At 38.1% G+C, this 25068-nt stretch overlaps 1 protein-coding gene and 2 non-coding genes across 3 annotated transcripts in view; 2 read left to right on the top strand and 1 right to left on the bottom strand.

The window, feature by feature from the left end:
* Positions 1 to 584: 584 nt before the first annotated feature.
* LOC127237986 (melanoma inhibitory activity protein 2-like) overlaps positions 585 to 25068 on the top strand; it is a gene marked incomplete at its 3' end in the record, with an annotated part of 43129 nt that continues 18645 nt past the window's right edge. The window contains 14 exon segments of the mRNA XM_051206418.1: positions 585 to 660; positions 4964 to 5095; positions 6416 to 6441; positions 6537 to 6621; positions 8165 to 8236; positions 9427 to 9531; positions 10682 to 10753; positions 12003 to 12107; positions 15966 to 16088; positions 18988 to 19098; positions 19599 to 19620; positions 19916 to 19962; positions 20743 to 20833; positions 24863 to 25010. Coding sequence (XP_051062375.1) covers positions 643 to 660; positions 4964 to 5095; positions 6416 to 6441; positions 6537 to 6621; positions 8165 to 8236; positions 9427 to 9531; positions 10682 to 10753; positions 12003 to 12107; positions 15966 to 16088; positions 18988 to 19098; positions 19599 to 19620; positions 19916 to 19962; positions 20743 to 20833; positions 24863 to 25010 — 1157 coding nt within the window.
* LOC127237994 (small nucleolar RNA SNORA26) lies at positions 3616 to 3737 on the top strand. Its single transcript, XR_007835895.1, has one exon. It is a non-coding gene; the product is annotated as a small nucleolar RNA SNORA26 (small nucleolar RNA).
* LOC127237993 (small nucleolar RNA SNORA61) lies at positions 22082 to 22210 on the bottom strand. The gene has a single exon (XR_007835894.1). It is a non-coding gene; the product is annotated as a small nucleolar RNA SNORA61 (small nucleolar RNA).

The raw sequence follows: 25068 nt of genomic DNA, 5'->3' as shown, positions 1-25068 counted from the left end.
GTCTCTTACATCAGAGGCCGTTTTCTGACACTGATTATGACAGAGGATGACGTCTCTGCGTAGGAGAGTTTCCGCCTAGCTACTACAGTGTGGCTTTTGGACTGTAGAGGATAGGACAGAGTGTGATAGTAGCTGTAACTTGGGGGCTGAGCTTTCACTCTGGGGCTGTGCCCCAGCCCTCGGAGTGTAGGGCTGTAGCCCCAAACTTGGTGTTTCAGCTTTTAGTGTTCCATAGAAGAGTGTTTTTTTGACTTGATAGGACAGAGTGCAATAGTAGCTGGGGATAGGGGGCTGAGCTTTTACTCCGGGGCTGTGCCCCAGGCCTCAGAGTGTAGGCCTGCAGCCCCACACTGGGTGCTTCAGCTTCTCTTGCTCCAGCTCTCCAGGACTCTGGTGCTGGAGGTCAGAGTGCCAGTGTTGACGCGTCAACTGAGATAAGGAGGTGGAGAGGGCAGTGGTGCCAGCCGGCCCCAGAACCCTTCCCTTTCCCAGTGCCCCCCCTGACTGTGCTCTGCTCTGCTGCTGTCCATCTGTCCAGCTGCAAGGCCCCCCATCGTGGGCAAAGGGATGGCGGTGCCTCGTACTGCCACCGTGGTGTGCCCATGGAGGATTTTTGAGCTGCTGCCAGTTCTAATTATCTTCATGTTCTGTGAATTTAAAGTAAGTAGTGCCATGCTCATGAATAAAAATGCTCTATGGAGGTTCTAAATGAAATTAGGATTTTGGTCATTTTCATCATGTTGGCTGTTTGGGGAGAAAATACACAAAATTAATCCACAGTTGAAGTCTATTGCCTATAGAAGTACACATGCAAAACAAGGGAAGGGAGTGATTATTTTTCCTTGGGTTGCTGGGAAAGTCTTTAGACTGAGCAAATAAGTTTCAGTAGATGAGGTGTGAAAACAGCATTGACAGGAGCTCACAGCATAAGTGAGCCAAGGGCCTGATGTGAAATGATGCTTACTGTAGACCAGTGGGTCTCAAGGATTGGTGTGGGGTGTGAGATCCAGCACAGGCTCATCAGTGGTGAGACCCATAGAAAAAATGTATAGATATTCCTGATAGTATGAGAATCAAATGTCAGGGAAAAAACACAGGAAGGAGAATTGATAGGGGTAAGGATCTAGAGAAGTTGGTCCTAAATGGGGCAAGAAGAAATAAGAGCTAAAATGAGTGTGACTTTCTTGATTAGCTGTAGAGAGGGGTGGGATGTGTGGAGAATCTAGAATAATCCCAAGTTCCTGGCTGTGTCAGTTAAGTTACTGAGATGGGGCTTATGGGAAGAGAAGCATATTGTAGATGAGAGATGATTTCAGGTCACACACATCTCCCTCAGAATCCACAATTAGGGCCTAGGGAGATGGCTCAGTTCAGAAAGGAAAGTGCTCTGGGAGTTCCTTATGTAAATGCTGGGTGGAGGTGTGAATAGAGGAATCCCAGGTTCACTGGTAATCAGTCTATCAGAGAATGTGTGAGCTCTAGATTGAGTGAGAGACTCTGCCTTAGAAAAATTGAGGTAGAAAAGGAAGACATTACCACAGCAGCCTCTGGCTTTTCATATAAAATACACAGGCACCTAGCAGTTACCAACACTTATTTTTGATAAGGTTGTGGGTGAGGAACATGGAGGGATTTTGCAGACTTGTCTGGATTTTCTGTGGTTCAGTGGGCTGTGTGGATGTGTGTTGCATTTTGTAAGGGAACAGTCCTCTCCCCTTCAGGATGGTGTTAGCTGTGAGTTTTCTATTGGTGCTGTTTGTCAGATTGAGAAAAGTAGTCCTAGTTTGCAGTCTCCTGATGATTAGAAGGTTGATTTTCTTACATATTTTATTACTATCTGTTGAGATCTTCTTTTTCTTCATTTCTTTTACTGTGGATTTTGACATTGGGTTTTTTAACTGAACATTACATACCTTTCTGTGTATATATGGTGTGTGTGTGTGTGTGTGTGTGTGTGTGTGTGTGTGTGTGTGTAAATGCAAAGCCCCAAGAGTCGGTTTTATCCTTCTACCACATTGGTGATGGGGGTCAAACACAGGTCCTGAGGATTGGTGGCAAAGTTTTTACCTGCTGAGCTATCTTCCTGGACCAATAATATTTAAAATTTTTATTTAGATTTATTTATTATATATAGTGTGTTCTTTCTCCTTATATCCCTGCAAGCCAGAAGAGGGCACCTCATTGCAGATGGTTGTGAGCTACCGTGTGGATGCTAGGAACTGAACTCAGAACCTCTTGACAACTAGCTAATGTTTTTAACCATTGTGAGATCTCTCCAGCCCTTGTCCCCACATATTTTTTTTACAAAATCTTTTATGACTATAAATTATCCTATTACACACTGAATTAGTTGTTTTGTGTTGCATTTTATTATTTGAAAAAAAAATCCTTTATGTTCATGGATGTTTTGCTCTTGCATGTATGTCCATGTGTCACATGTTTGCTGTGCTTAAAGAAACCTGGAAATGGGGTCATAGATAGTGGTGAGCCATCAAGTGGATCCTGGGAACCAAACATGGGTCATTTATCTACAAGAATGACAAATGCTCTTAACTGCTGAGCTCTCTCTCCAGCCCTTCCTGTTTTTTTTGATAACTAATTTTAACCCGTTGTAATCAGAGAAGATGCTTCTTGACATGGGAATTTTTTAATTGAATTTTTACTATTTTAAACTATTTGTATGTGTGTGTATGTGCTTGTAAGCTTCAGCTGCCCAAGGAAGCAGCAAGAGGGCATCAGATCTCACAGAGCTGGAGTCATGGGCAGGCACTTAGGGACTTCTTGACATGGATTCTGGGAACTGAAGTCTGCTCCTCTGCAAGAGCAGCAAATGTTTTCAGCTGCTGAGCCATTTCTTTGGGCTTGGCCCTGTGATTTGATTATTTAAAGAAACAAAACAAAAAAAACAAACAAAGAAACCATTGAGGTGTGTTTTAGCTTAGTGCCTGGATTTTTTCTGAAGAATCTTCCATGTACATTTGAGAGTGAATGTATTTTCTGCTATTATTGCATAGTATTTTGCTAATATGATAGTCTAACTTATTTGTAGTGTTTTTACCTTGTTCTCTTTTCATGCTGACTCACTGAAAGTGAGATCTAAAAATAATTACTGTTGATGAACGGTTTGTTTTATCCTTACTTCAACAGATTTTACTTCATTTTGTGGTTCTCTTGCATAAAATCCTACAACTTAAAGACTGAGCTAGCCTTTTCAATCACATCTTTGTGTCTAGTAACAGTTTTAGTCTTAGTCTTTTTTACCTGCTATCAGAGGAGTCAATCTACTTGTTTATGATCAGTTAGTATTGGGGCCTGGTGATAAAGACTAGAATAACCCACTGAGGGAAGATGGATTCAGGAAGAGGTAATATATGCAATTAATTACTCTGTGAGATGTGGAAGAATATTTTAGAGGGTATGTGGAGGGCTTGGTTATACATTCATAGTCTTTGGAGAGAGATAATCGAAATATTTGCCATGCCTGAATATCTGTTCTTGTGATCCTAGAGGCAAATCATTGTTATCATTGCCTTGCAACATGATATCACACTTTTGTGTATGTGGCTCAGGTGAGAAAGAGACAGGACCAGGATAAAATATTTTTAACCCTTTTCTGAGCCCTTGCAAGGTCAGTCCTGTACCTGAAGGATCTAAAACACAAGATTAAAGGAACTCTCCATGAAACCCAGAGCAGAGGCTGTGCACCTACACTTTGGATCCTTTCTGGAGTCACAGATGTAAAAAGGAAAATAAAGATACAGGGAATAAAAAAAGAGGATACTATTGCATTATATATTTTTTTTTGGTAGAAGCTGTAGATAGCAGCTTGTAAAAGGTCCTTGTCATGTACTAGCATAAAACAGGTTTTATAGATAGTAATTATCTAAGGATTTGTTGTTCATTTTGTCAGACCCCAAGGAGAAGACAGCTGTGGAGTTTCTAGATGGTGTATGTTGATGCCTGGAAAGAGTCAAGCCCATCATTTCTAGGGTTGTTTTTGAAAGAGCCATTTTCTTTTTGGGCTCCAACTGCATTAATTTAACTCAAGAGACAGGAAGGAAGGGTTTAAATCCCAACTCTGAAGCTCTGTCAGTTGTTTCTTGTCACTCTCCCTTCCTCAGAGGACAAGCTGCAGATCAGTGTTTTTCCTCTGCAGGAAATGTTATTTCAAACCCAGTGCATATGGATAAATCATGAACTTAAACTCAGGGAAAAGAACCCAATCCAGATCATTGATACTTTTTTTTTTTTTTTACTGGATGTTAAAAATCTTTGGTAGGGATGGTGTCCCTCACCCATTTCCTAAATAAATACATGGAGATTTATTCTTACTTACGAATGGCTGGTCTTAGCTCAGCTTTTTTCTAGCCAGCTTTTCTAAATTAAATTATCCCATTTCTCTTTATGTGTTGCCTCTGAGCTCTTTTCCCTTGCTTTCTATATGCCTTGCTTTCCTTCTTACTCTGTGACTGGTGCCCTTGGTGTCCTCCTCCTCTTGTCCCTGGATCTTCTCTAGGTCTCTCCTCCTATTTATTCTCTCTGCATGCCAGCCAGCCCTGCCTATTTTTTCCTGCCTAGCTATTGGTCTGTCCAGCTCTTCATTAGGCCAATCAGGTGTTTTAGACAGGCAAAGTAATGTAGCTTTACAGAGTTAAACAAATGCAACATAAAAGAATGAAACACAGTCTTTTCTTGATACTATATCCTTATCCTTTAACTCTCCTGGAGTTATGCTCTGTGGAATCTCCCCATAACTTCTGTTTGAAAACTACTGTTTCACCACACTTAGCCCCTCAATAAGAACAATTGTAATTTACTAGAAAACATGTTTGGAGGCATTCTGCTTTGTATTTTATGGTAGCCCATTCAATATGAATAGAGTTGGCCACAGCCAACTGCGCCTGTCTTTGTACCAGTACTGTTGAAGAAGCATGCTTATAGGTTTATTTTCTTTGTCTCGAAGGTTGTGGCAGCAGTGCCTGAAGATATGACAACAAGCTTTGATCCTAGTGAGCCATCATTAGAATCGCTGATATGTGTGGTTGCCATTGTACTGCTTACCATTTTCTTATTTCTTTGGAGAGGATACCGATCAGTAAGTAGCCACTTATAATAAGTGAATGGTCATTCTAGGTTTTTTGTTTTTGTTTTTTAGTTTATTTCCTTTTATGTGTATGACTGTTTTGCTTGTATGTATGTGTGTGTGTTATGTGTTCCTGGTCTACAGAAGTGATTAGTGGGCCATTGTTGGATGCCCTGGAGCTGGAATTACTGATGACTGTGAGCTATAATGTCGATGATGGCATTGAATCTTGGTCCTCTGCAAGACTAACAAATGCTCTGAGCCATTTCTCTCTAACCTTCATTTTGTGTTTAGACTGAACAACTAATTGGAGAAACTTGTTATTTCAGGGAAATGAGTTAGGTCTTAGTGTTCTGCGTTATGCTAACAGGTGGTTTTTAAAAACTGAACAGGGATTAACAGAAATATTTTTATGTAAGTATATTTTAAAGGATTTTATTGTAGGGATACTACACACTAGTACTAAAGCCTCAACTTTCTTTCTTTCCCTTTTCTTCTTTAAATTTGGGGTGTCTGTGTTTGTTTTTAACAATATTAAAAAGTTTGCAGCTGTATCTACTTCCCAACTAAGAGTAAAAATCGCTACTTTCATGGCTCTCCTGGATCCTATATTGCTTTTTCCTATGCTAACTGTTTTTAAGGAGGGAGTCATAACATAGCCTTTTCTTTCTGAGACTTCTTTTTAGATGTTGGCCTTTGTGCTTCTGACTGACTTCATTTCTAATGTCTTCATGGTTTTTTCTTCCTTACCTTCTGCTTACATATATCCCACTGTTTTTTTGTCAATTTTTTTCTTCCAGTTTTCTGTCTCTGTTTTCTAGGTGGCATGAGTGTTCTTGTTTGCGTCCCTTGACCACTTTACCCTATCCCCACTGTTCTCAAGGGTGGATTTATCCCTTCCTCATCAAAAGCTGAAGTATGAAGAAGAAAAAGACTAATGAGTTTTTTAGTCAGTCAAGGTCTAGAATCCAATGATATTTCATATATTTTTATTTTGATTATTAACCGTAGGAGATTTAATAATGGTGGCTCCTTAAAATACTTTGTGTTAGAGCCAATATATGCATGGGAAACATGGGGTTAAGTGTAATTATACAGTTTTCTTTAGAATGAGACTGTTTCAGAGCCTTTAATATAATAACACACATGATACCACACAATGGGAGACCTTACTATATAGCATTGTTTTCATTTGAAATAGAAGGCTTTTGGGTAATTTATTTACCATAAGGCCATAAGAAAGTTGGCGTCTTAAAGCTGGAAGTAGAAGTCAGATAGATTTGCTTGAAGATATATTTGTTTTAATGTAATTTTGTTAAATTTATATTTCAGATTCAAAGCCGACTTTATTTGAGTAAGTAGTCTTTTTTGATTTTAGATCTTGTGATTGTATCTAATTTAAAGCGTTTTCACACTTTAGTCATAATAATCTTTCCTTTGCTTGCTCAGTAAGAGAGAATAGACTGGCTGTGGAACTTGCAATGGAAATCAAAAAGAAATGTGATCTAATTGACAAAGTGTGCCTTGCTCAAGAGGAGGTAAGATGTGTTTGAAAATACCACCCATCACAGTGTGGAGCTTAATTGTTCTCCATGGGTTATTGTCTGCCATCAGAGCTTTGTTTCAGACCAGAGCTCTGTTGCTGCTCAACTTCATCACTTAGCCATTCTCTTTGCAGCCACCCTGGTGATGTGTAGTGTTTACCTTCCCTGACTAATTAGTCAGAGCACCTTGATTTGCTTATTGCTCATTTAGATATTGTAAAATTGCCTTTTATGTCTTATCCACCTTAAAAGATGACTTTGTTTTTATTGTGTGTCTATTTGTGTCTATGTGTGTAGGTGTGTACCAAGAAGGCATTTGTGTGGTGATCATAGGATCATAGGACATGGAGGAGTCACTTTCCTCTTTTTACTACTTGGGTCCCTGGGATTGAACTCAGGTTATCAGTCTTGGCAGCAAGCTCCTTAACTACTTACTGAGCCATCTCACTTGCGCATTTCCATCCTTTTAAATGCACTCGTAATCTTTCTCAGTTTATGCCATATAGATTAGGGCCTTTGCTTTTACTATTTTATGTCATATATAAGAGTTTTTTTTTTCAGATATATGGATTGTAAATCTCTTCTACTCTGTGGCTTACATTTCTGTTTTGTTTGGTGTCTTAGAAGGTAGAGGATTTGAATTACAATTTAATGTAGTGTAATGTTTCATGAGATTTTTTTGCTTATCAAGGATGTAAAGGTACTTTTACTTGTTATCATGTAGAGACTTTTTTTACTGTTTTCATTTGGACATGCTAGGACTACTGTGACAAAATACCTTTAGCAGCAGAAGTGAATTTTCTTACAGTTCTTGAAACGAGTCCATGGAGATATAGCCAGGCTTTGCTTCCTCTCTGACCTGTCCCTTGACTTTAGATAGTACTGTCTGCTTGTTGTGTCTTTCTCTGTCCTAGTGCTCTCCTCATAGGATATCAGTCATATTACGTTGCGGTCATCTTAAATCCCTCCTTTTAACCTACCTGTATTCAAAGGCTTTGTCTCTAAATAACACAAATTCTGAGGTGCTGAGATATAGGAGACAGGGTTTCTCTGTGCATCACTGGCTGTCCTGAAACTCACTCTGTAGACCAGGGTGGTCTGCAACTCACAGATTTTATCTTCCTTACTTGCCTTATTTATCACATGATATAAATGTCTGATAGCCAGTTACCACATATTGTTCTACTGACAGACTGGAGAAGCCATTAATCCGTTCAGGGGATAGTAGATGACTCACTTCTTTAGATACACTTTAGTCACACTTGCTGTTAGGGTTTTCAGCCCCAGCAGATGTGGGGCAACTTTGCTAGTCACAATGGAAACGTTCTGCCATATGTTGCCTAGGCTGATGGTTGTGGCTTGTTTGTAGACCTGGCTTTCCTCAGCACAGTGTTTAGATTGCAAAACTAAGCTCAGAAAATCCAAGGGTACTTTACATGGTGGATATAAATTCTGTTTCCTTCTTTGGTGTCTATTTAGATACAAGTTGAGATAAAATTTATATTTTTTTCCTCACGTGTTCCCTTGTTTCATTCAGTATGAAGGCTTAGAGTCATCCTTAAAGGAGGACAACTTTGACAAGGCATCAACAGAAGTACAGAGTTTGAAGGTAAAAAAAAAATATGATATAAAAGCTAGGGAAAAGATTCTTATTAGAAATATCTTGTCTCCTCAAAAATAATTATGTCAGAGAAATATGAAATTGTGTATCTGGATCTTACAATGTACAGAAAAAGTTAGTGGAAACAGAATATTTGTAGGTAGCATAAAATATTTTAAAATATAACAGTTTCAACTCTTGTCATTAACTTGTTTTGAGTGATATAAAATCAGTTTATCAGAAGCTATAGATTTATAGAAAGAAAAAAATTCTGCATTCTGTACTCCGGTGAAAGGATTGGAAAGACAATTCCTACTTTTGACATAGTTTGCTCCAGGAAAGAGACATAGAACTCTCACAAATTTAAGCATAGTAGCAGACAAGTAAGTTGTAACCATATTATTTTTTCTTACCATGGTAGTAGACATTTACTAAAATTAGACCAGAGGTTTACATTGTAAAGAGCATGGTGATAAATATTTAATCCCTTTCTGTGCATCAACCCTTGTCTACACACTCCATCACAGCCAGTTTTCAGTCCATAACCATGATTTCACAGAATGGAGAGTTTAGGAGAGATGGACAGTTAACTCTCCTGATTCAGAGGACACAATGACTCGTCCTAACAGACAGAGTATGATGTGATGAAGTGCCTCAATACTCTTTGCAAGTGGAACGGTTATTAAAACTGAGTTGTGAGCCTGTATAGTAAATAGAAATAGCCTGCTCCTCCCAATGATAAAACAGAAAAAAACTTTGTCCCTTTGATTATGTGTTCAGTCCAGAATGGCAGTTCTGTCATCCTCTGTCCTGAGTAGCAAGTCTGTGTCTTATGATGTAGAATGCCTTTGTAGAATCCACAGGGAGTTTAGACTCCAAATAAACTCATTAATTTTTCTTTATTTTTACATAAAAGTGTTTTTGGAATACAACTGTTTTAATTCCTTCAGGGGGTATTCATTGTTTGCCATGGTTAACTGGTGGGCACCTAAAATACTTACACTTTTTTTTTTATAGAAGTTGCTGGCAACTGATAAATCTGCTGTTATTTTAATATTTGAGAAATGAAAGAATGTGTAAAGTGTTTATTAATTTGAGTATACTCATCTGATTTTTACCCTATACTCATCTGATTTTTACCCTAACGAAAAATTCTTATGTTTGGCTTGTTTAAAGTTAGCTTTCTATTTTAGGCAACTTATAAAAATCTAGAAAGAGATAAATCTAAACTTGAAGAAGAAATATTACTTATAGAGAAGAAACTAGAAGAAGAGAGAGCTAAACATTATGAAGAAGAGGAATTGGTGAGTCTTATATATTCCAAGAGAATTATGAATCTTACATATAAATTAAATATTGACTAAAATATTATATGTGAGCCAACCAAAGTGGCACAAACTTATAATACCAGCACTTGGTAGGAAAAAACAACAGTTCCAAGCTGTCCTGCCCTGAACAGAGAGAGGATATACTATCTTCAAAAATGTAAAGAAACTCATGTATGTAAAAAATGGAATGCAGGCTGGGCATTCTTGACAAATGCCTTTAATCTTAGCACTCTGGAGGCAGAGGCAGGCAGATCTCTGGGAGTTTGAGGCCAGCTTGCTCTACTGAACGAGTTCCAGGAAGGTTCCAAAGTGACACAGAAAAACCCTGTCTTGAAAAATCAAAAGAAAAAAAATGATGTAGAATAATATGAGAACAAAATTTTTCACATCTGATCTGATCTTTTCACCTCTTTTGTTTATTTGTTGTTATGTTTTGTTTTTTCAAGACAGGATTTCTCTGTACAATAGCTCTGGCTGTTGTGAAACTCACTATGCAGACCAGGCTGGCCTGGAACTCACAAAGATCCACCTCCCTCTACCTCCTGTTTTCTGGGATTAAAGGCATGTGCCAACACCTCCCATCAAACTTTTACTTTTTAGATGTTATGATGAGTGGCTTGTGCATATTCCTGTGTTCTTGTTTATATTTATTGACATAGTCTTAGAATATAGCCCTGTATGTATAAGTGAGGCTGGCCTCAAACTCATTACCTTCCTGCCTGTGCCTCTTAAGAGCTGGGATTACAAGTGTGCACCCCCACACTTGGCTCGCTTGTTATTTTAAATGGAAAATTTCAATATTTACGTTGCAAGTAACCATAAAGAATATCTTTTATTTTACTTTAAATTCTGGATTAAGCAAAATCTTGATGTGTGTGTGATTATTTAAATTAGTGGGTTCACCTTAAACCTGAAAAGTTCCATGATGTATTGCATTTGTAAGGACATCATGTGATTACATAATTTGTAAAATCCTTGTGAGCACTTGGAATGCAAGCTGACAAGGCCTCCTCATCTGGCCTCTCCCTTTTATTAACAGTAAACTAACAATGTACCTAACTAATGCATGTTGTCTTGGAGCAAAATGGACTTATTAAATACTTACTGACTGATACTGTCTTTTCAGATGAGTGACCTTTCAAAAATGATGCAGTCTCTAGCAGATGAATCACAGTCTGTCAAATCACAGCTAGCTGAAGTAAGTTAAGTTGAAATAAATTGGTCTGTCACTTCTGAAGACCATTTATGTTTCATATTATTATTGGGTATATTTGTCAGAGTTTTTTTTAGAGGAACAGAACATATCGGGTATTTATTAAAGCGATTTCCAGGCTGTGTTCCACTCAGTCCAGCAATGTCAGTCTACCAACAGAGAGTCCAAGAATCCAACACTTTCTCAGTCCATGAGGCTGGATGTCTCACCTGATACTCAGTATACACTGGAATACCAAAGAAGTAAGCTGTAATGCCAGTGAGGGTGAGGACCAGCAAGCTTCCTCCTTCCATGTCCTTTAGATAGGCTGCTGCCAGAAGGTATAGCCCCGAATATAGGTGGATCTTCCCACCTCAAAAGATCCAGATTAAATTTGGGTCTTGCCACTTGAAATGATTTAATTTAGAAACAGTACTCACAGCTTCCTTGGGTTTTAGTTAATTCCAGTTATCGTTGATAACCAAACATAGCCATCACATTAGGTAATAATATATTGTTAGTATTTGAAATGTAGCCAAGCTTAAATATGCATTTGTTTTAATGTGTTACCTTGATTGAAATTCATTTTCCTCTGGATATATTTAACCTAGGAATGTATCTGAGCACTCTTGAAGTTGTGTAACATGTATCGATAATAAATAGATTTGCTTCCTGCCATATAAAGTTTAGGTCATGAGACAAAGAGTAAGGAGTATGGGGTCTTTCTCTAATATCTGCTCCTGCACTAGTGAGCATGGAAGAGAGAGGTCACCAGTGGACTGTCCTCATGAGACCTCCAGAAAGCCTTCAATTCTGGTTAGAGTTTCTTTTTTTTTAAAATCACAAAGTGGGCAGGCAAGCAAGCAAATTTTTCTAAAGTGTACATGGCAGTAGCAGGTTGCTAAGGGTGACAACCCATTCTTTCAGCTATTTCTCCAGGTTATTCCCTTCCTGGTAGCAAATAGGCAGTAAGGCAGTGTTTTAAGTAAGCCGCTAAATAAACCAGTAATTCTGTAACTAATAATTGTTCTTTTCTATTTCAGTAGTTAACAAAATTGTCTGAATTGTACATGGAAGATTCAATAATTTGTTCAAAGTCATGTGGCAAATGAGTGTATCAAAGTAGTGTTGATACTTCCTCTGCTGTAAATAGTGGAATGTTTTGGCCTTTGCTTACATTTTATGTTCTTCAGAAAAGACATAATCAGGGGGCTTTCTGTTAAATTGTTTTAAACGGTGTATTTCTATTACTTAGGCCAAAACCACACTAAGAATATTTGAAATAAATAAAGAACGACTTAAAGGAGTAATAACAGATACCTTGAATGAAAATTATCAACTTCAGGAAAGCGTGCATCAGGTTTGTAGACTACAGATATTCTTTTAGATATGAATATAGCCTTTGATGTTCTGGGCACCTCACGAATGAACCATGTGTGGAGTTGTGTAGTGAACGAGTAAACTTCTTAGAGCAGGAAGTCTCCCCTGCAGACTCCCATAAAGGATTTAAAAGTGTGTTCTTCCATCTGTCTTCTCCCGTGAGAGAAGGCAGTCAGAATTTTTACTCTCACAGGAGACATCGGCTAACAGGATTCCTCACAATAAAGACTGCAGTAAGAGTTAACAGATTACCAATTGGGGTCCTAGAGGAGGGAGGAGTTCTTGGGTAATGTAAAGGGACAACTTACCTTTTATCCTCACCCTCCTCTCTGTCTGTCTTGACTATATATCCTGAGTTGCCCGACGTTTTATTTTTTTACTACTTGGCTTCCTGTAATGGATATTTGTAATCTATCTCAATGGAAATGTCAATCACTCAACTGCCTTGGCTAATTTGTTCATTTACAATTCTATTATTATTATTATTGTTATTTATTTTTTGAGAGTGTCTTGTATTGTAATTCAGGGTGACCTGGAACTTACTGAGGTACTCAGTCTCCTAATTGCTAGGTTCATAGGTATGTGTGTGCCTACTGCCAGATTTTTCCTCTTCTATTTTTTTATTTTAATTATGTGCATGTGTGTAACTTGATTGTAGATATGTGCACACAAGTGCAGGTACCTTTGGAGGCCACAAGCATCAGATCCCTAACATAGTCTGTAAGGGGAACCAAATTCAGGTCTCCTGAAATAACCATAGATATTCTTGGACTCCTCCTTCATTTTCTTCTGGGGGCCATTTTTCTTGGAATCTTACATTCTCCTAGTCCAATAAGAATGTGTAATGAGTGGCATTGGTGGCACATACCTATTTATCCCAGCACTGTGAACAGAAGCAGGTAGATTTCTGTGACTTTGAGCCCAGCCAAGTCTACAGAATGAGATCCTGGATAGCCAGAGAAATCATGTCTCCAAGAAGGAAAGAAGGGAGGAAGGAAGAAAGGAAGGAAGGAAGGAAAGAGAGAGCAAAGAAAGAAAAAGAAAAATGTGTTCTATAGATCTACTGGGCATTTTTGTCCTGATACTACAGTTCACTCAGCAGCCAAGGATTTTTGTTTCCTTATCTTAAATGTTCTGTTTCCTGTTTCAAAAGAGAACATTTGTGATTCATTAACTTGTTTATCTTTCAGATAATAAGGTACAGTAGGTAATTTTAAAAGGAGATTGCATAGCTGTAAAGGTCTTATTTTCCATTTTTAAAAAAGATTTTATTTTGAAATTAATTATTATTTTTTAATTTTGTGCATGTGTTATTTGTGTGCATTTGTGTTCATGATTAAGGTGCTCTCAAAGGCCAGGGAAAGATGTTGAATCTCCTGTACTTCGAGTTATAAGTGGCTGTGATGAGCCCGATATAGGTTCTGGGAACTGAACTCAGGACCCCTTGGAGAACAGTACATGGTATTAACCACTGAGAAATTGCTCTAACTCGTTGTTCTCTTTCATGTTTCAGATATTTAGATACTTATTTGCACTTCTTGGTGTTTTGATTCTGCTTTTGTTGTTGTTAGTGTGACAGGGTTTCTCTGTGTAATAGTCTTGGCTGTTCTGGAACTCACTATAATCTCATGCAGGCCTCAAACCAGGAGATCTATCTGCTGTGCTGCATTTTTTTTAAAATAAAACTTTGATATTGCTGCATTGTCTTCCCTTTCCATGTTTGGTTTTGAAACTTGAATGATGTGTTGATTATGGGACCTTCTTTGCTTTCTGCCCTTTTTTTTCTCCTCAAACATTATCTTTCTGTTGTCTTTAGCTCTCTGAGATTGTGTGATGATGTGTCACATAGGGTTTCTTTAATATGTTGGATTCTTACATTCTGGAAACTCTTGAAACTGTGGGTTACTAGAACTATTTATTGTGATAATTTAAATTTTGTTTTTTTTCCCTTTTTATTTAAATTTGAAACAAATTTGTCAATCTCAGTTCCCTCATGTTCCCATTCATGCCTATAACTCCCACCAAAACCCACCCTATCCCCTTTCTGCTTCCCATGGAAGGTGAGGCCTTCCGTGACCAAATAGCAATCCAAGAAATACTGGAGAGACTAACTTTAAAGCCCTTCCATGATAATGATAGTGACGACTACCTGATTTGTTGAGTGTGTTTGTGGGTGTGAGTGTGTGTTCATTTGTGCACATGGATACATGTGTGTAACTGTGTGTAGTGACTAGAGGCCTTAACAGTGTCAGGAATGGTCCACCTCATTTTTTTAGAAAGAATAATCTCCCTTAAGTAATTCTGTCTATCCTGGAGCTCCCTATGCAGATCAGGATGACTTTGATCTCACAGAATTCCACCTGACTCTGATTCCTGGGCACTGAGGTGAAAGGTGTGCATTGCTGTGCTGGACAACATTTCATCTCATTGAGCTGGTTGGCCTTAAATCCAAATAGAAAGTGGTTGCTTACTTTAATACACTTATGCTACTGTGGTACCATAAGCCACATCTTGCTGCTGGGTTGTTATTTCAGCTTGTGTGCTTCACAGGTAGGTGACATTGATGAATATGTTTTGTACTGCTGTATGCATAACACCTTACAGCACTATTGAAGCTTGCCAGTAGGGATGAAACACTCAGCTGTATGTATGCATAAAAGAAAAAATGTGATGAGTGGCAGAAAATGTGATGTGTATATGCATGTTTGAGAGAAGACAGGTACAGGGAGGTAATAGGAGAGATATCAGGAGCATGTGTGTGCTTCTGTGTGTTGGTATGTGTGTATATGTTCAGGCATTCATAGGGACTAGAGGAGGACATTAGATCATTTAGAATTACAGGCACCTGTGAGCTATTCCGTGCAGGTGCAGGGAATTGAGTGTGGGTCCTCTGCAAGAGCAGTATGTGCTTTTAACTACTCTACTGTCTCTCCAGTTCCCTAATTCTTCCCTTTTGGTTTCCATTCCTCCCTCTACTACTACTGCTTTCAATCATGAGCCTCTCTGGATTGTGTCAAGTCATCTTATTTTATGTTTTTCTAACTGGCTTATGTTTCTTCTATTGTCTGTGGATTGTTTGGTCTCACATGTGTTCGTTCTGTTTGTCCATTTTCTTTTGGGGTTGATGTCTTTTCCTTTCACATCTTTGTTCTATCATCTCAGATTTTAGAAAACATGGTGGTGAGGACTCCTGTGTTGATTGTCCTTACTATAATAAAAGCTGAGTCATCCTCACTTCAAAGTCCTACCATGTATACCAGGCTAAACTGGAACTCACAGTGAAGTTCAGGCTCAGATTATCTGCAGAATATATATATATATATATATATATATATATATATATATATATATATATATCTGGACATTGGTGGCACATACCTTTAATTCCAGCACCTGGGAGGCAGAGGCAGTTGTATCTCTGCTGTGAGTTCCAGGCCAGCCTGGTCTACAGAGTTGGTTCTAGGACAAGCTCCAAAGCAATACAGAGAAACTCTATTGGGAAAACAAAACAAACAAACAAACAAAAGTAATGAGATGTAGCAGAGTATATAGGGTACAAAGATAGAAATAATTGACTAGATTTTTCATACAAGTATGTGTCAAAATCATGTACTTGATGAAAATTTTCCTTGGAAATCAGTTGAAGAGTATTTCTTATTTTATAGTCTTCTGCTTTGAAAGTTCATTATAAAAAGGAACCACATCTGAGTCCCTATTTAAGTAGCAGCCCTATCTTTTTAAATATCATTTAATGACACATTTAGTATCTTTTAATGATATTGAAAACATTCATGTAAAAATTGTGTCTTTAATATCCTTGTTATTGTTTTCCTATCAGTATTTAGAAGAAGCTAAAATCATGAAAGAACAAATGAATCAACTCAATAAACAGAAAATAGCAATCGAAGTATCCAACGTACAGGCAGAGCAACTCCTAAAAGTTAAGGAAAATCAGATCAAGGTAATGGCTTGTTTGGTTTAGTCATTAGTTGGTCACAATTTTATACTTAATTGTAAATTCAAATAATTTTAACAGCTTTTATTTGCTATTGTGTCTTTTTGTTACATTTCAAATGCTTCTAGAACATACATAGATTTGTAATATATATGTTAACACTCCATGTCTTTGTTCTCCAGTATTTTAGCCTGGAGTTCATGAATAAAGAAATAAAATAATGATTTTTACCTTTTTGTTGTTTTATATGACCAAGACCATTTAAATGAAAACAAACATTAGACAATATTTGGGAATTTGGGCATCATTTTTCCAAACTACTTCCTGCTGGTAAGGGGCTCTGTCAAGGTAATTCCAAGAAGATGCAGAAATCCTGGCTGTAGTCTTTAAGGCTATTTGTCAAGCTGTTTTGAATGTAGGATCACCTGGTACTCGGTTTCAGGAAGGCTGGCTTGATCAAACCACATTAGTCTGGAAGGAATCCACATCTTTTCATTTTCTGTGGAGACAAAAATAGAAATCCTTTTCCCCCAGTAACTTGTCCTTGAACTTAAATTTTGGAGTCAAAGCATTTTTTTCATTTAATTTATTATTTTACATGTCCATCCCAGTTCCCTCTCCCTCTCTCCCTCCCTCCCTTTCCATTCCTTCCTCCCTCCTTCCCTCCTTCCCTCCCTTTTACACTCTATGCCCTCTCACATGCACTCTAGCCACCCTCCCCTCCCATCCCCCCATGCAATTTCCATATGTAGGGGAATGCCATCCAGTTGGGGTCATGTAGATCTGACAGGTCATGTGAAGTAGGGACTAGGGCTTCTCTCCTGTCTCTAGGTTAAGGCAGTTATACCTCCATGGGGGATGTGTCAGCAAGGTCCTTTTGTGCACTAGGGATACATCCTGGCTCCACTGTCTGAGGTCTCTTAGACTGCTCAGTCCTTCTGGCTGAGATGCATAATCAGTGAGGCCTGAGTCAGTCCCATGCTGGCTTCCCAGCTATCAGTCTGGTGGCCCATTAGCTCCTTCTTGTTCAGGTAAGTTGTCTCTACGTGTTTCTGGTCTTGTCCTCTCCATCTTCATCCAGGTTCTACTTTGACTCAGTGTTTATGTATGGATGTTTGCTCCTGTTTCCATCAGGCACAAGTTTAGAACTCCATGGATAAGTTAGTTGTTGATCTCACTCTCCGGGAAGGGCATTTATGGTAGCCTTTCCATGGAATCTCAGATTGTTAGTTGGCAGCAGTCTTGTAGGTCTCTAGACCTTTCTTTGCATTCAATTTTATCTTCAAACCATTACTGGCTCCATCTTTTATGTTCTCTCTCTCTCTCTCTCTCTCTCTCTCTCTCTCTCTCCCCCATCTTCTATTCCTAACCGGGCTCAATCTTCCTGGTCCCACATATTTTCCTTTCCTCCCCCTCCTTTTCTCTCCATTCGCTGCCCCCCCCCACTTCCCCTGAGCACTGGGTGAACTGCCCCTTCCCATTTCTGTGAGAGACTTTATATGAATCTCTTAGAATACACCTTGTATCCTAGTTCGTCTGGTGATGTGAATTATAGGCTGGTGATCATTTGATCTAGGTCTAAAATCCATATATGAGTGAGTACATACTGTGTTCCTCTTTTTGATGACTGGGTTACCTCATTCAGGATGGTTTCTTCAAGTGCCATCCACTTGCCTGCATGCTTCCCACAGAGGCCAGAAGAGACCACTGGATGTCCTGGAGCTAGAGTTACAAGTGGTTGTGAACCATCTGATGTGGGTGCTGGGAAAAGAGCTTAGATGCTTTAGCAGAGTAATGAGTCCTGAACTGCTCAGCTATCTCTCCAGTCCAACTGTAAATTAGTAAAAAAAATATAAAAAATGTCAAAAGAAAGTATTTTAGGAAGTGGGGAGATGGTTTAGTGGGTTTGTGCACTTGGTCTGCAAGCATAAGGACTTGAGTTTGAATTCTAAGCACCCACATAAAAGAGCATGGCTGCGCATGCCTGAGAGCCCCGCACAGGGGACAGAGACAGTGGAGATTAGAGCCTGTTGAGCTGCCATGGTTTTGAGATAGTAGAGTTCTGATTCCATGAGAGGTCTTGTCTCGAGGCAGTAAGCTAGAGTATGATGGAAGAAGACACTTGCATCTTCTTACCTCATGCTCTTGCAGCTGTATGTGCACCTGCATACTCATGTGTGTATGATACACACAAAAGAAAATATTTTGTAGCTTTGTAGTTAACAAGAATGAACCGTTATAAAACACTGCATTTGATTTTGTTTTCTCTTCTTTCTTTTCCTTTTTCTCTTCATCCTTCCTTCCCTCACTACCTCCCCTTCCTCCATCCCTCCCTTCCATAATATTCATAATAACTTTTTTTGCATACAGAGTTTCAAGAGGTATTTTTATATTACCAGAACTCACTTTATTACATCAGTCTGGCTCCCATCTCACATAGATCTGCCTGCCTATTCCTTCTGAGTGGTGGGGTAAAAGATGTACCATGTTCAGCAAGTTAGTTTTTCAGGATTAATAGTCCCTAAATGTGGAGTTAGAAAATAAAACCAACTATCTACATATCTCAATTGCAGACAGATACTTAGGGCACAAAAGGATTTATTTATGGGGATTGATTTAAAAAATTATAATAATTAAACACTTACTTGTGTATGTATGTGTCGGGTGTGTGCATTCCATGATGTGGGTATGGAGTTCAGAAGACAAATTTTGGGAGGCAATTTTCCTACCATGTGGGTTCTGGGGATTAAACTCAGATTATCAGTCTAAGTGGCAGATGCTTTTACCTGCCGAGCCATCTCATTGGCTCAGGATTGAATTTCAGATGAGTTAAGTTCTAAATTGTAAAGCTATTATCATGAGTCATTACCTTCTATTTTGTTTTCTCTTTTTACTCAATATCCAGTCTCTGATGGAGAGCCTGCTAAGGATGAAAGACTGGAATTCTGTGCTTGGGGAAGATGTAACTGATGATGGTAATCTGGATGTAGAAGTGAACAATGACTTAGAGAATAACGTGCACTGACTTGTGGCGACCGGCTCCTTGTTTCCTCTTCATTCCACATGTGTATCGAGCTCCTCATATACTTAGACTTGGCACATTTTGTCTATCTTCATGAAGTACCACGCACTCTTTCCACCTTATTTAGCTAGTCTTTTGTGTAAATCTTTCTTTTCTTCTTCAGAGTTATAGACTTCTTCTCTTTTGTTCTTCTCTATAGCCCATATTTCTTCATTATAACAACACAGCTCTTAAGTTCCATAACAAAAGGGGAACTATAGTAAGGTATAGTAAGGTATATTTGTATTTTTCATTTTTATTTTATAATAGAAGAAACATAAATTCTATTTATGTTTAATAGTACTTAACTTGGAGCCATGGTTCATTAATAATTTTAGTGTTGAAGCCACGATTGACTAATTAACCTGGATGCTGTATTGCCATAAGAATCTAAGCATAGTTAAGTCCATGGACACTGTTTATGTAAATATTCAGTTCTTGTTGGGTCTCTGTAGTGCACTGTCTATTTTCCTGAGTGTAGGTCACTCTACCTCATGTAAATTATTGTTTTTATTTTAATTACTCTTTTTACTGAGACAGCATCTTGCTGTAGCTCAAGCTGGCCTGGAATTCACCTTGGAGTCCAGGCTGGCCTTATACTCATGGGAATCCCCTTGTCTTAGCTGTGAAATGTTGGAATTGGAGTCAAGAGCAAGTAAGCTCAGCCTCAAATTGTTTAATTTTGGCCGGAAGAGGGGTTGCAAGACTAGATGAAGAACTAATGCATTAATTTGGATGTGTTCACTAAGTATGGTTTTATTTTTCACTGTAGGTAATCAGCCTAAGGGAGCTTTGAGGAAGCTAATATATGCTACTGAGGTTTGTATTAGTAAGTAAAAATCTAGATGAGAAGGAGCTGGACCTACAGCAGAGATGAAATCTGTGTGTCCTTATGTAACTAATTTAAAGATTGCTTTTATTTTTTTGTATAAGGTTATGTGATAAATGATTAGAATTTTCTTTTTCTTTTGCTGTATTAATTTTCTGTGTATTGGTGGTTTGCCAGCATGCTTGTCTTTATGAGGGTTTGAGATTCCCTGGAACTGGAGCTACAGACAGTCGTGAGCTGCCATGTGGGTGTAGAGACTTAAATCCGGGTCCACTGGAAGAGCAGCCACTGCACTATCTCTCCAGCCCCTAGGATTTCCTTATCAATTTCTTTTTTTATATCAACTTTAGAAATTCTTATAATTAGAGTATTTAGAAATGTTCAAATTGTACACTCATTCCTTCCATTAAAGATATCTTCAGAAATATTATTATTTTGTTTCATCATTCACCTTGTTCATTCTTTTCTTCTGGTTCCAATGGTTCCACATACTCTTTTGAGAAATAAATAATAGCTGTGTTTTCTTCTGGTTTATTCCCTCTGTCTGTTCTTAGTTAATCTGTGTAAAAAGTCCTGATTGTATAGGGTGAAGGCTGCTTTAGCAGCTGCACTGATGTCTTTATGTTGTCCATGATAACATCATCACAGGGAAAATAACTGCAGAACAGTAGTATGGGGTATATTGGAGATGTGTTTTTTTTTTTTTTTGTGTGTGTGTGTGTGTGTGTGTAATTGATAATTGCTTTTCTTTTTCTTTTCCTTCTTTAAAGTTAAGTGCTTCGTTAAAATCCCTAGAAGGAGACAGAAACCAAATTTATACTCAGTTATCTGAAATAGATGCAACAAATGATGATCTTACAGGTAAGGGTTCTTGACGAGCATGTCTCCTTAAATAGAATGAATTACTTCTGAGTTTTACTGTCAGTGGTAAACTTACTCCATTTTCTCTTATATTTATGCAAATTATTAAAAGCATGTAAGAATGTGGAGTATGGTGCATCTTTGTTAGGGTTTCTATTGCTATGTAGAGACACTTTGACCCTGGCAACTCTTATAAGGAAAGACATTCATTGGATCTGGCTTACAGTTCAGAGTTCTAGGGCCTGCAAATGATAAGTATTCCATAAAGTAGTATTCCATAGTAATTGCACTGCAGAAGATCACACAGGCAGACATGGTGCTGGGGAAAGAGCCAGGAGTTCTATATCTAGATCTGCAGGCAGCAGGAAGGAGGAGTGCCACTGGGTCAGTCTTGAGCTTCTGAAACCTCAAAGCTCACCCTCAGTGACAACTTCCTCCAACAAAGCAATACTTCCTAATAGTGTCACATCCTCTGAGCCTAGGGTGACATTTTTCACTCAAGCCACCACAAGGAGTACAATGTTGGATATATTTTTAGATGTTAAAAAGTTTTAAATTTAAATTTTTCCTTACATTTTTTAAAATTGAGAAAGTGATCTTCAGGACTTGCTCTTGTAATGTCTACTACTTTAATAAATTCATATAATTTATTAGCATACACAGGAGTGGCTTTAGACCTATAAAATATATATTTTTTAGGGAAAGCATTAAAAAAGTTTGCTGATTTTGTTCACATTGAAAAATAGTTTTTTCCAGTTGTGTTTGTGCTGTAAAAGATATATCACATCTCACTTTGTTAATGAAATAAATTCATATGTTTATATCAGAAGAGAATGGATGGACATATTCAAGTGTCTGTGCTGGTTAACTCAGAATGGAACCACAGGCATCATTTTTTTTTTTTTTATTTCTCCTCATCTATATTTTCTTTTCAAAACAGGCTTTATTGATCCTGTTACACTTTAATAAATGATGCAACATAAGGCAAAAGCTTCTGCTTGTGGAGCTTCATTTCCACCTGCCTGATTTTTCCTCCTGTTTCTAACTCTACACCTATGATCACAGGCAAGGCCCCTTCACTGATTACACAGCTGAATATAAACATACCAGAAATCAACAACAACAAAATAATCCTCTCAATGAGTACAAGAAACGTCAATATGTAGTCAACCATTGCCATGGCTGCCCAGAACTTCACATTTCTTCCTTTTCATTCTTAACTTATTCTGTGTTCCAAACGATAGCCAGAACCATTTGAATCTGGACCTATGCTCTATACCAGACTTCATCATTGGGAGTCCAGCTTCAGTGTACTTTATCTTCTTTATAACATTCAAGACCAGGGTTGAGATCTGATGAGAAAAAGACCAAAAGGGTCTCAAAGGCCTTTAATACTTTTAATGAGCAAAATGCTTAAAAAAGATTGAACCATTGGATTAAATTGCTCTACTCATTGATTATAGTAATTGTATTGTTATTAGACCTGAAGAAACACTAGTCTAATTAAAAAAAAAATGCTGCTATCTGAGATGAATGGTATTAACAGTGTGGAAGATACAGAGAGGAATAGGCACTCTGTTCTCAAGGCAGCTTTATCGAGGCATACATTAACGTACATGTATCTTAGGAAGTACCAGTGTAGCAAGCAATTAGTTCACCAGTTATTCCATTGTTTACTCCTTCTCTTGGCCAGTCTTAATCCCCTCCCCCCCCCAAGTAATACTGGAAACTCTTGTGTGTAGAGCATTTCTCCAAATCCACCTTTTCTTTTTTCCATGGTGTTTTTAAAAATTATTTAATGTTTTTTATTTATTTACTTTATTGGGATTTTGCTCACATATATGTCTTTGTGAGAGTGTCAGATCCCCTGGAACTGGAGTTACAGACAGTTTTGAGCTGCCCTGTTGGTGATTGGAATTGAGCCAAGGTTCTCTGGAAGAGCATTCATTGCTCGTAACTGCTGAGCCATGTCTCCAGCCCCAACATTCTTTCCTTAATGCGTCATAAAATTTTTCAATAATTAATTTTTACCATATGGGAGCATTTTTCTCTAACCATCTCTCATCTCCCATAGTATCTGGCCTTTTTGGTAATAATTTATAGTTTTCTTCCTTTAAATGCATGTTTCTATGTAACCCCAGGCTTCTTGAAGTCTTCACATTTCTACCTCAGCTTCTCACATGTCTGCTTTATATAGGCTTAAAATTACTGCACCTGGCCTGTACAGTGCCCTATTATAGTGTGTGGGTTCAGTGCATAAAAGCCCCTTCTTCTGAGCCTGATGGTCTGAATTCAGTCTCCAGTGGAAGGAGAGAACAGACCCCTGCTAGTCGTCCTCTGACCTTTACCCACCTGGGCATGCAGGCTCAGGTGAACACACACACACACATACACACACACACACACACACACACACACACACACACACTTTTTTTTTTAATTGAGCTATACTTTTTCCAAGTCCCCTTCCCTCTGAGCCCCTGCCTTCCATGTCTCCCAAACACTTAGTTTTAAAAGCTTTAAAATGAGATAAAGTAAGACACTAGAAAAAAGAGCTTGAGTGTATAATGGTAAAATAATTTGTGTTGTTTTGTAAGACTTCTTTGCATTAGTATGATTCAATTATATTACAGCTTATATTGATCATTGATTTCTTGATAAGTGACTTGTTAGATTTGGCAGAAAGCATGGATGGGCATTTTTTTTTCTGATATAGCTTTACAATTTTTGCAGAAGTCACCTATGCATGATTTCCTGTATATGTTCCCTTTGCTATTACTGTATTGACACAAACCTTTTGGTCCATATGTTTATTTAGCTTGCATTTTAGAATAATAACATCCCATTGCATATAGTTACTAAACTTTTCCTTGTTATGATTTTGAAACTGCCATTTTGAAGTATAGTGCATTTTTTTCTTGTATTCGATTGGTTCACATATGTTTTGGGAATGATACCTTAGAGCAGGTCAGAGTTGAGGATCTCATTTCAATATTAGAGCTGTGTAGAGTTGTAGTAATCATAATGAAAGAAAAGTGAGATATGTAAAAATAATGGTATGCTAGTTCATACAGAATTCACAATCACTTATAATTGATAATCCATTTTGTGTGTGTCTGTATTCATATGTATATAGAGGACAAAAGTCCTTCAGGCTTTCCTTCAATAGCTTTCCCCCTTATTCATTGAGAAAGCTCTCATTAAACCTGGATTGTGCTGCTCAGTGAGCCCTAGGGATCTTGTTTTTTCCCTTTCCAGCACTCAGACAGGTCTTATATGGGTGCTCATGACCCAAACTTTGGTCCTCATGTTTGTTTAGCCAGTACCTAACTGACTGAGCTATCTCCCCAATTTTGTGGGTGATTCAGTAGTATAGCAGTTGAAATAATGGAAAAGTCATTATTCTTTCCAGTCTTCATTTTGTTTGAGACTTGGTCTCTCAGGAAAGTGGAAATGAGCACTTATTATCAGCTAATTTGAATGACAGCACATGAACAATTTTGACTGAAAAAAGGCTGATTTATTATGGTACTAGTAACTGAACTGTTGTTGTCTATAGTAATTGTCTATAGCTGTATGTCCCTGGGCATGTCCAATCTTGTCCATTATCTTTTTTTCTTTAAGATTTATTTATTTATTATGTATACAGTGTTCTGACTGGATGCACACCTGCAAGCCAGATGAGGGCACCAGACACCATTACAGATTGTGTGAGCCACCATGTAGTTGCTGAGATCTGAACTCGGGACCTTTGGAAAAACAAACACTCCCCTTAACCTCTCTAGCCACTAAAAATTTAAGACATATTTTTAATTGTATATTGTCTGAGTGGTTCCATATACATTTAAAAATCCCTAGGCATGTGACTAAGGATTTTTGTTTTCAGGACGGTCTTCTCTGTGTATCTTTATAAAGTAGGTGGGTTTTGAAGTCACAGTGATCTGGCCAATTTTGTGTATCTTCAATATGTTTTTAATTTTATGAAATTCCTTTAATTTTGTTTCTTTATGATTTTGTACGCTTGTCTAGAGCATATGCAAAGTCTCAAGTCTGAACAAGTGTCTCTGCAGTCAGGTAATACACTACTTGAAATCGAGAAACAGAAGCTTCAAAGGAAAATCACAGTGATGAGGGAGCTGTACCAAGACAATGAAAGGATGCTTCACAGATGAGAGGTGTTTGGTAACTCCAGTGAATGGCAAGTGAAATGTCTTTAAATGCATGTTATGTATTAG

This window comes from Phodopus roborovskii, unplaced genomic scaffold (genome assembly GCF_943737965.1).
Source record: "Phodopus roborovskii unplaced genomic scaffold, PHOROB, whole genome shotgun sequence".
Classification (NCBI taxonomy): Eukaryota; Metazoa; Chordata; class Mammalia; order Rodentia; family Cricetidae; genus Phodopus; species Phodopus roborovskii.
The sequence above is the reverse complement of the archived record's forward strand: the minus strand, read 5'-3'. Positions and strand labels throughout refer to the sequence as shown.